General features: G+C 38.1%; 1 protein-coding gene across 1 annotated transcript in view; it reads right to left on the bottom strand.

Moving 5' to 3' along the window:
- The window catches only part of ror2 (receptor tyrosine kinase-like orphan receptor 2), a gene marked incomplete at its 3' end in the record, with an annotated part of 35,407 nt that extends 23,768 nt beyond the window's left edge, over positions 1 to 11,639 (bottom strand). Inside the window, exon 1 of the mRNA XM_005751961.1 lies at positions 11,172 to 11,639. Within this exon, the coding sequence (XP_005752018.1) occupies positions 11,172 to 11,235 (64 nt within the window). The remainder of the gene's footprint in view (positions 1 to 11,171) is intronic.
- Between the last annotated feature and the right edge of the window lie 636 nt (positions 11,640 to 12,275).

Here is a 12,275-nt window from a genome sequence, read left to right as displayed (position 1 = left end):
TGTTGCTATTTACCATGACAGATTACTACTATGTCATAGCAGCCTGTTTATTATTTTCCGTTTGTTAATGTCCAATTGTTTAGTAAATTCTATATTTAATTCATCTACTTCTACACACACTGGTAGATGAAGCTAATCTAAGGTCAATCTCTGATCACTGATTTGGGCAGTTCTTTTAAAGCATTTTTTCCAAATCACTTTAATTTCCGTTGTCAATAAAGTTGACAGTTGTGATTCTTTGTGTATTGTTCGCTCTCTTTATAAGAGAAAACTGCAAAAAAACAAAAACAAAACATATTTAAGCGAATTAAATATTTTACTTTTTAAATCTGAAATATATTTATAATGGTATTTTGCTGTTGATATTAGTTAATTACTGCAGGGGAATAATTTGCTAGTTTTTAATCCATTTTAAAATGTATACTATACAATAAAGATGTGTGCAAAATGTGAAAAGGGGATGGAAACTTTTAGACAACTGTATATTGTAAGCACTTTTTGAGATTGTAGGACTAAATTCTAACTGGAAATCAAAGGTGGTGAAGTTCTTCTTTTGCACAAACTATATCCAGATGTGACTAACAGGGTCATTCACGCTTATCATCTACACATAAACATGTATGAAAAACTATGTTGCAGTCTCTCTCACATAATGTATCATGGATTGTCAGATGGTATCACTTGCCTGCAATGGAATTTCCCCTTTCTCTGATGCTATCTTTCCACCCTACAAGCCCTCATCATTGAAGCTTACACAAGAGTAACTCCATCCCCATGACTGAGTTAAAACAACAAAAGACAACTCGTTTGAAAAAAACAACAACAACAAAAAACACCAAAGAGTTTTTTTTTTAAATTTATTTTACCATTTGGGTAATCAAATACAAGACAATACATGGCACTGGGAAGGTTGTGATGAGGACTGAGCCGAGTTATTTCCATTTCATTGGATCTTAGATAAGTAGGTGCATACCATTTTGGCTCTGTTTAAAAGCCAGAGTTAGCTGTGGAAAAGGGGCCGTTTTGATGCCCATGAAGCACTAGTATGTGCCAATTGTTTATCTTTCTCCAAACCAGTTATTAGTCATTCTTTCCTTTCCATCCAAATAGTTTGAGGGAAGAACAGTAAAGCAGAACTGAAAAGCAGCAGCAGAATTTCATTTAGTTGTGAACAAAAACTCTTCTCCTATTTTCTTTAAAACCCTTTGGCCCAGTCTCTGACCTATGATTTACTAAGCATCTGCTGGATGTTTTGGAAGAGCAGCAAGAAGAAGAAGCATCCTTTCTACAGACTCCTGACAGATAGTAAAGGTGACAACCACAGGATTTTTCGGCTAGAAAGGAGAATTCATGATTGATAATGATGTCCTTTTTATGCAATTTTGTGTTAGTTTTCCACCATCCAAAAAGTTCTTCCCCCCCCCTCTCTCCACAGAATATTTTCCCACAAGTCTGTGGGATCATCAAGATATTTATTTTAAGAAATGTGAGATAATCCTTTGGATTCTTTTTGATTAACAGTGGTTTTTGACTCAGGACTGTCCGATGGATCCCTTTTTACCCAGCCTCTTTCTTTCTTACTGTTGGGTCATGAACACTGACCTTAACACGGCCTAAATTTTAGTCATCAACTCATAATTATGCACCTCCATGTGTACATCCACATGCCTGCCCTTTTTTCTGTGATCGCACACATGTTTCCATGCAGAATTTACATTATAAAGGACTAACGCACCTCAAACAGAAAAATTCAAGCGGACATCAAAGTAGAATAATAGGAATAACTTAAACATGGACAGCTATTGGGTTTCCAGTTGTCCATGTCAACAATAGAGTTTAATAGCTGAAGTAAGTTAACATTCTATATTTAATCAGGCTGACAACAAGACTTAGGTATAATAAAAGCTTACTAACAACAGTTACACCAAACCAACATCCTCCTAGCATCTTACATAAGGCCTCTGAACATCAAGAGAGTGAAGGTAAATGAGCAAAGAAAAAACAAAACATCATCATTAGACCTTTTCTCTTGTGTAAGCTTACTTTGACCATTTTGCAGTTAAGTGAAAGACTGTAAATATATAAAAATAACCTGTTTGTGTAGCAGTCGGAAAAGCCTCGCAACTGTTATTAGCATCCTCCATTAGCTCTGCCACAATATGCTGTGGTATCGTGAAGTAAAGACAGAGCATAGAACTGACTTTAAAGGATTGGACCACAAATTACTTCATTGTCAGCAATATCCCATTCAGCTTTTGGGGTCAGCAACCGGAACAATATTTGATCCAGTGTCCTATTCCTGCTTTTTTAATGGTGTGACATTGTGTCTTCTGTACTGTATAATATAGCATATATATTTTAGTATTTTTCTTCTGCACTAAAGAAATGATAATGACTTTTGTATAAGCAGAGTTGTTAATATTAATATATAATAATCTTGTTAATAATTTCGGCTCCTCACTGCGTATGATTCTGGATAGCGTAGCTCCTGTGAAAAAGAGAGCCTCAAATCACAAGTACTTGGCTCCCTGGTATAATTCTCAAACACGTACCTTAAAGCAGATAACTTGTAAGCTGGAGAGGAAATGGCATATGACCAATTTGGAAGATTATTTAGCCCGGAGAAATAATTTGCTGCTTTAAAAGAAAGCCCTCTGTAAAGCTAGAATATCTTAGTATTCATCATTGATTGAAGAAAATAAGAATGACCCTACGTTTCTCTTCAGCACTGTAGCCAGGCGGACAAGATGTCAGTGTACTGTTGAACCAACCATCCCTTTAACGTTAACTAGAAATGACTTCATGAACTTCTTTACAAATAAAATTTTAACCATTAGAGAATAAATTACTCATATTCATCTTACAGATGTAACAACCTAACATTCTACAGCTGCTTTCAGTACCATTGATATTCATTTAGTCTTTTTCTCCAATTGATCTTTGAGAGTTAACTTCAGTAACCACTTCCTGCAAACCATCAACGTGTCTTTTTGACCCCATTCCTACAAAACTGCTCAAAGAAGTCCTAACATTAGTGCTTCAATCTTTAATAGTCAGCTATGTAGCACAGACCTTAGCGCTGGCAGTAGTTAAACCGTTACTTAAAAAGCCATCTCTAGACCCAGCTGCCTTAGATAATTATAGGCCAATCCCCAACCTTCTACTCACCTCAAAAATTCTTGAAAGAGTAGTTGTCAAACAGCTAACAGATCATCTGCAGAGGAATGGCTTATTTGAAGAGTTTCAGTCAGTTTCAGAGCTCATCACAGTACAGAAACAATTTTAGTGAAGGTTACAAATGATCTTCTTGTGGTCTGACAGTGGACTCATCTCTGTGCTTGTCCTGATAGACCTCAGTGCAGTGTTTGATACTGTTGACCATAATATCTTATTGGAATGATTAGATCACGCTGTAAGTATTACAGCTAGTGCGTTGCAGTGATTTGTATCAGATCTAATAGACTCCAATTTGTTCATGTAAATGAAGAGTCCTCTTCAAACACTAAGGTTAATTAAGGACTTCCCTTAGGCAGTATCATCAGAAGGCATAGCATACATGTTCACACCCAACTTTATCCATCCATGAAGCCAGATAACACACTCCAATTAGTTAAACTGCTGGATGACCTCTGATTTTCTGCTTGTAAATTCAGATGAAATAGAGGTTATTGTACTCGGCCCTGAAAATCTTACAAATATGGTATCTAACCAGATTCTTACTCTGGATGGCATTACCTTGGCCTCCAGTAACGCTGTGAGGAATCTTGGAGTCATTTTTGACCAGGATATGTCCTTCAGTGCACATTTTAAGCAAATATGTAGGATTGCCGTCTTCCATTTATACAACATCTCTAAAATTAGAAATATCCTATCTCAGAGTGATGCTGAAAAAAAAACTAGCTCATGCATTTATTACTTCCAGGCTGGACGACTGTAATTCATTATTATCCGGATGTCCTAAAAACTCCCTGAAAAGCCTTCAGCTAATCCAAAATGCTGCAGCAAGAGTGCTGACATGGACTAGAAAGAGAGAGCATATTTCTCCTACATTTGCTTCCCTTCTTTGGCTCCATGTGAAATCCATAACTGAATTCAAAATCCTGCTCCTCAAATACAAGGTCTTGAATAATTGGGCCCCACCTTATCTTAATGACCTTATAGTACCATATCACCCCATTAGAGGACTTCACTCTCGCACTGGAGGCTTACTTGCTTCCTAGAGTATTTACAAGTAGAATGGGAGGCAGAGCCTTCAGTTTTCAGGCCCCTCTTCTGTGAAACCAGCTTCCAGTTTGGATTCGGGAGACAGACACTATCTCTACTTTCAAGATTAGAAAAAAGGACATTTTTAAGCCTAAAGCATATAGTTAGGGCTGGATCAGGTGACCCTGAGTGTTCCCTTAGTTATGCTGCAATAGGTGTGAGCTGCTGGGGGATTCCCATGATGCATTGAGTATTTCTTCTTCGGTCTTTCTCACTCACTGTGTGTTAATAGACCTCTCTGCATTGAATCATACTTGTTATTAATTTCTGGCTCTCTTCCACAGCATGTCTTTTGTCCTGTCTTCCTTCTCTCACTCCAACTGGTCGTGTCAGATGGCCGCCCCTCCCTGAGCCTGGTTCTGCTGGAGGTTTGTTTCTTCTTGTTAAGGAAGTTTTTCCTTCCCACTGTCACTAAAGTGCTTGCTCATTAGATGATGATTATTGTTTTGCTTTTTCCCCCCGCTGTATGTATTATTGTAGCATCTACTTTACAATATAAAGCACCTTGAGGCGACTGTTGTGATTTGGCGCTATTTAAATAAAATTGAATTCAATTTACCGAAAGTCAATTGTAATCAAAATACTACAGTTCTGATAACCTTTGACTTCAACTGACAAGTTCATCAACTTAAAAACTTAAAGCAATGAGTTCCTTAATGTTTTTAGGTTCTGCTAACTTTACCTATCAGATTTTCAGTGGGACTCAAGCAAACAGAAACGGTTTGTTTGTTTGTTTTTAAACCAGGAGTAACATATTTCGGGTCATTGTCATGTTGGATGACAAAGCAACAACTCAAACCGAATTCTACTGTTTACTACTTGAGGTTTTTTGTTTGTTTGATTGTTTTGCGGTATTTTGTTTTATGCTGCGTTTCAGTTTGGGGAATGTGTTGTTTCAGTTGTGTCCTTGCCCTTCTTTCTCCAAACATAAGCAGCGTCTCTATGGCCAAAGAACTCTAGATTTATCTCAGGTGACCAAAAGACGCTTTTATACATAATGTTTCTCCAGGTTGTCCTTAGCATACTTCAGTCTGGTTTAAAGGAGTCTCTTCTGCAGAAGTTGAGCTTTTCTTGGTTTCACTTTTTCAGGGGACTAATAATATTGACCCTGGTAATTTTTTGTATTTTTCTAAATAATTATTTTATTGTGCAAAGAAAAATAATGTATGCTTTCTAAAGAAAACTAATATGTTCAGAAATGCTATGTTGAAAATCCCTTGCTCTGTTAAAAACTCACAAAAGAAAAAGAGTTACAAAGGTAGAGAAATATGCACCATAAAAAATAAGAACACATCCTGGGACACTTTAACAGGATAATTACGAACAGGCTCAACAACAGTGCCTGTGGCTCCAAATATCTTATAATGTAAACAGACATTGGCCAGGCAGATGCTGGACTTCAGCAAGACTGAAAACATCCGTAATCTCTTCCTGGAGACACAGACCTGACAATCCACATTTCACCCTCTCTTAATTAACAGACAGATTATGTAGCACATTTTAACAGCTGATCCAGCCAGGTAACCAAAGAATTGAGAAAACCTCCCAAATGCAATAAGGGAGTATAATCTATGATGTGTTGCTCTGCTGCAGACTAAGTGTGTATGTCTAAGGAAATCAAGCCAGACTAAGAAATACTAATACATGCTCTACCTTCACTCTATAGATATATTTATTTTCATAAAGAACTTTCTTGGGAGGAGGGGTGCTGGTGGAAAATCCACTGTACGCTAGAAAAATCTAAATGATCTATTAGTTAAAGGTTCCTCCAAAGCCCAAAGTAAGAAATCCATTTGCTTACAGCCTCTTCACCACCACCAGCCCCACTTTTTGCCAAAGGCCATCATATTGAACGTGACTGAAGACCCTCACCAACTTTAGTGAGGTGGTCCAAAAAAACATTTATCCATTTGCAAAAAACATGTCTTTGGTGCACAGCTGTTGTACATATTTAGCAGCACAGGTAAATGAAACTTTATATCATTGTAAGTTGGAGCCTTGAATCTTTGTGTAAAAGAAGATTTGTGTTGTCTGGATATTGAACTGGTAGCAGTTGGAATATGCCAATGTTACAGAAATTATTATCATTATTACCCTTGACTTTAAAAATGTGCTACTGGACAGAACATAACCTTTTAGCAGTATCCCAGCTGTCCCACTAAAGAAAACAGAGCACTAGACATGTATCCATGTATGCCACCAATGCAAACAGTGCCATTTCAATCCCTCCTTTGCATTTCTGACCAGTCTAGTCCAGCTGACCCCAAAGTATCTTCCTCTAGTTAATTGAAAAAACTGTATCCTCAAGAGTTGCTAGGAGGTGAACAAATGAAACTATTGGGGCACTGTAGGAATGCTTTGAGTACCTACTCAACTCAACTTGACTCTTAGGGTTTTCCTTTAAGTGGTACAACCTGTTACCAGGTACTTTTTTTTAGTACCAAGGTTTTTAGGCCAAGGTTCCAAGTGATCCGAAAATATGACATCAATAGACTGCCTGCCACCTATTGGCTAGCCACTGATGTCACTCAAGTCATGAGAGCAATGCCTTCACAAAAATCAAAACCACCATTTAAAAAAAAAAAAAAAAATACAACAAAAACACAAAACAACGAAGTGGTTCCTGAGTCTGACAAAAAGCAATACACCTAGCAGCAGGTATAGCATCGCCTTGATGTGCTCCATTGTTTTGTTGTATTTGTGTCCCGTGCAAATGACTTTATGGACTTTTGCCTGCATTGCTAATAACGACATTAGGTGGTACTCAACTGTAAAATAAAACAACCAAATCAGAGTAGCGTTGAGTCGAGTCGAGTAGGGAATACTGGAAAAGGGCTATCTGTGAAACACATGAAGAGGACATTACCAGTTTTACTGGATCTCTAACAAAAAATATGAAATTCCGTGAACACAAACTCATACCAGCTCTGACTGAGAACAACAATCCCTGGATCAAATTCATAGACTCCTACAGGAGGAAGCGGGGGGCTAAATTTGAGCCAATTAGCACAAGGGATTGGTGGAATTTTATTTTATTTTAATTTTTTATTAGTCCTGTATTTATCCAGGTAAAAAAACTGATTGAGATTAAAAATCTAGTTTCCAAGAGAGACTTGGCATCATGGCAGCAAAAGTCAAAGTGTGAAATAGCCTGAAATAAATGACTGGGTTTAAGGTGAGAGACAACCAGTGAGCAGCCTAGAGAGCCAATAAGCTAAACAATTTATTTAAAAAAAAATAAAAATAAAATCTAACAGGATTAGTTCTGCCTCCTTCCAACCACACACCTCAACTGCATTCAGCGATTTTGACCTTTTCCCCTCAAAGTGCACAGATTGTACTGGAAGGCCAACACCAAAACTGGGGTTGTATACAAGAAGGGAAAGATCCTTCAACATGTGCACTATTGCAGATTTTTTTCACCAGTCTGTTGTAGCAAGTTCTGTAGTCTGCAAGAAGAGCAGCACAGAGGCAGACGTCACCAACAAACTGAAGAAAAGACAAATTTATCAGAAAAGCTGTGCCTTGTGGTTTCTAACAAACTGGATACATTTGATGATGTGGTTGACGTCGCCGAATAAACTGTTTTTCCATCAAGTATAACGCCTAAATTATGCTTCAGCAGGAAATCTATGTCATAACCAAAAACCCCTTTAAACACCACCTTCCACGTACCCTGATGTGCACCTCCTGAGAAATGTAAGGACATGTCAGGTCAACGCAGCCTGCAATAACCGAATAGCACGGAAGGTTGCGGTGAGGGGTTTCCAATTACCTCGCAAGTTACGACGTAGATTTCCGCATAAGTCTAAACTGGGTTTAACTCTCTGAACAACTTACTGGACAGTCAGCAGGGCACTTCCTATAACAGGCTGATATAGCAATGGGGCTACAAGGACAGCTACAGGAAACTTTTCATACCTACTGCAATAACTCTGTACACTGAAGCACATCTGTTTGGCAGATAATCATCTGTTCTTTCAACCAAGCCTCAAGTGTGATTTCTCGTTTGTATACAAAAAGCTCCCTACTTTGGGAAACTTTCTTTTGCAGCCTTTTCATTGTTCCTGTTAAACTAGTCAGTATATTCCCTCTGATACAAAATGTCTTCCTTGTTTATACTCCACACATCAGCACTCAGACATATACAGATTGCTGAAGCAACACATTTTAGCATTAGGCCTCAACAGTCTGACTATTTCATACTGCTTTCACTCCTACAAACATGTGTTTTCCTGATTCTCTGGTTCCACCTAGTCACTAGAGTAATGGGGAGATGTGAATATTATACTTGCATGGTTCTGTATGTCTGAAATAGTTAAAAAAAACAAAACACACACACACACACAACTAACATATGGACCGATACATCTATTTTTTTTTTTAAATAATCAACCATCTTTATCCAGCTCTTAAAAGTCCTGTTGTATTATTCTGTCCAGAACAATGAATGATGTGTCCATCTATATTTAAGGATCTGACAATTCACTCACAAATAAAGATCTTTAAGCCTCTGAATCTGCTGTATTTCAGTAGAACAAAATGTTTTGTGGCTAGAATACATTTTTTAAACTGTCATTTGACATGATTTGTTACCAGGACAACAAAACAAAGAGAGCTGTCCACTCCATTTCATCTAAAACTTGCATGTTTTCTAATCTTAATCAAGACGGTTTGGTACCTTGATAGCACCGAACAACTAGTAAAACACACTTTTGTGGAGATAGTATAGGGCTGTTTTTTCTCCAACTGCCATGAAAATAGGGTAAATATTTACTGAGGATATTTAAAAGATTATGATTGTTTGTAGTTTATTTGCTCACATCTCAGTTTCTTTTACGTGAGGTTGCTATCACTTAAATAATTTCTTATGAACATTCACTCCGAAAGTGGTATCAGTGATCATTGGCTGCAGGCTAAAAACATGTCCTTGAGGCCATAGTAGGTTTGAAATGAATTAGGTTTTGTAAGCGCTTACACAACCTAACTAAAATGATGGTTATGGGTGGTTCTATGCTTTCTGAAAGACTACAGAAGATGGCTAAATTAAAAATGTACATGTAAGTTTTACAAAACAAATTCAGACAGTTCTCAGATGCTGTTAGCCGATCCAACAAACACTGTTTCAAAGCACATTAAAGTCTTTACACCTTTTACTTTCACAAGCCTGTTATGAATGCATCTGTGGACTCCTCTTAGTCTCAGTAATTCCAAGCATGTCCCTTTTCAGCCTCCTGTGTTTAACTTTAGATAAACAGCCTGTTCATTTCATACAATCCCTGCTCTCTCCAAATATGAACTTGAGAGACATGAACTGTTAACATAGGATACATGTCTGTAGCTTTGCAGTACAGATGCAAAAGGGAGGATATTTCAAGTCCTAAACTTTACACTCGATTTCCTTGTAATAAGGCTGTTTGACAAGGAGAGGGGTCAGAGGGCATCAGACTGACATAATGATAATGCAACCCCGTAGTGTTTCTGAGGATTTGGTATGGCTCGTCACCCTAAAATGCATCCAACTTAACTAGTTTTTTAGCCTGACATCAATTAAATATGCTCGTGGGTGTATCTAGAAATGTAAAATTGAACTCTGCTCTGTGTATTGTCAGAGAGACTGAGATTCCCATAATGAAATAAAATATAGCAATTTTTCTTTTTCTTTTAAATTCTTCTTTGAAATCTGTTCAGTATCACATGCATTGTTCTTAGCACATATGAAATTCCTTAAGAATGTCAGAAAATATATCTTAGTATGGTTAAAGCAGGGATCCAACACATTGCAATGCCTCCATTTTAAAACTTTAAAAAGTCAAGTTAAAACAAGAACAGAGTAAGTCGAGGCTTATGTATGTACAAATGTATGAGTTTTAAAACTACTAAAAGGAAAAATGGAAAAAAGAACTCATTTTCCTTATCCCCACCCCACGCAAAAAGAGTAAATCCTTAATGTTCTCATCTATTTATTTATTTATTTTTAAATCGGAGATCTCTGCACAGCCTCTTCATCCTAGTAGCCAGAGTTAAAACGAAATGCAGCGACAACACCAAACAGCAGAGAGCAGGAGGAGAATGTGCTAATCATTTAGCTCTCTGCACCCCACCCCCACCTTTTTCCCTTAATACCAAATGGTAAGTCCTCAGAGCGAAAGCTGAAAACAGGAAATCTGCAGAGCTCTCACCTCCCACAGGGGGAGTAAATTAATTAGCATGACTGACAAAGACGTGAGATCACCTCGAGCTATGCGTTCAATTAACATGACAACTACATAGTGGTCCTTTGAGTCCAACACAAGCACCCCTTTTTACGAAGACTAGGAGCTGCAAGAACACACGTCAACAAGCTGAAAGAGGACAAAGAGTGCTTAAGTGGTCACAGATACTTACGGGAGACCCCCCCACCTACCAATCCAACACACACACACACACACACACACACACACTTTCCATTTAAAATCGTGAAACGTGTATACTTAAAAAATACAAATACACAACTACAAAATTCAACCAGCATAAAGGGCAAAGTTCAAAAGGATTAAAGGAGAGAATGTATAAAGAGATTTAGAGGAGAATCTTCGTTATATTTACTGTGTGTGTCCAAGTTCGGGTAAAGTAGGAAATTTAAGCGGTGGTAAGCCATCCGTGCTCTCTGCGAAAATATTGATATTCTCTTTAAACAACGGAAACTCCATTTCTAAACAGATCTCTTAACTCGGACTGCAAAAGCGGTCAACAAAATCTATTGTGTGTGGAGGAGTGGAAACAACGTGGAAACATCACAAACTGTTTTTCAAGCCAGAGCCTAAATGTGTAGGACAAAATCTTTACCTACTGGCCGGTCTTAATGTTGTGTAGCCCATCACCTCTCACCTTAATCCAAATTCTTTTGGAGTCTGAAAGAAACTCACCTTCACATTTCAGACTGGGCGACAACACAAGTATCCAGAGCAAACTCCTTAGGAAGGTGACCATGGCGTACGTTTTCACTAAGGAAACTTTACAACAAGACTGATAACTTTATTTTTCCCACTGTTTGAGCCGATGCTCTTCTTTTGACTTCTCGTTTTCTGTCCACAGTCGTAGCTGGAGAGAAAGCTTACTTTCCAAATCGTCAGACACGAAGGTGCAGGACAGATGCGGGTTCGGAGAGGGAATCAGGCGGTCGTTCATCCCATTTACAGTCCACAAGAGAGACGGGCTGAGCGGCTGCCTCTGAGCTGCTAGTCCTGCGTTGGCCTCTGTCCTCGCGTTGAAATGCGAGCAGTGACGCGCGCATGAAGTGCAATATGGCAAACCACGTTTTAGGAAGAGTGCACCATCTAGAGACAGAACCCAAGAATCCTAACAACCAGACTGCCAGATCTGCAAACCTTATCCTGTTAATAGCCTATTTACAAATAAAAACATTAACACGAGGAATCTAGAGTCTGCAGAGCTCATTTTGGGAAAGCAAATATATTAGACACAGCGTAGCGTTCAGACCACAACTTTGCTTGTTACAACCGCTGGACAGAACAGGTTAAAAAAAATCTGGCAAGTATTTCATGGTTCTATCATTTTGCATTATTTTAACTCTATTTTATAGTTTGGCATCTGAGTTATTAGTAGTAGTTTCTTGGTCAAGTCACAGTTATTGTCACTGTAGTTCCTGACTTCTCCTTTAGGTCATTAGGTCTCACTTCTGTTCTTTGTTCTTGTCATTTCTAATATTCATATTTGTGGATTTTCTTTGTTTCAGTTGTCAGGTTCTGTTTATTTCCTTGTGTCATCCTGCCTCCCCTTTGCCTTGTGAAGTCTCAATCACATTTTTTGTTATTTTCGTCTCATGTGTTTCATGTTTAGCTTTGGTTCCTCGGTTTTGTCTTTCTTAACTGTTACCAGCTGTTTTTCCACTGGCTTCCTGACCACTTGTTATCCCATACTTGTATGTATGGTTTCACGTTCCCTTTGTTTTTTGTTATGTCCTCCCTCATGTTGTGAACTCCATGCATCTGTATTGATTCCACACATCT

Source organism: Pundamilia nyererei, unplaced genomic scaffold (assembly GCF_000239375.1).
Source record: "Pundamilia nyererei isolate P.nyererei 1_Seehausen unplaced genomic scaffold, PunNye1.0 scaffold00335, whole genome shotgun sequence".
NCBI classification, from domain to species: domain Eukaryota; kingdom Metazoa; phylum Chordata; class Actinopteri; order Cichliformes; family Cichlidae; genus Pundamilia; species Pundamilia nyererei.
Note: the sequence above shows the minus strand (reverse complement) of the source record. Positions and strands in the feature narration are given on the sequence as shown.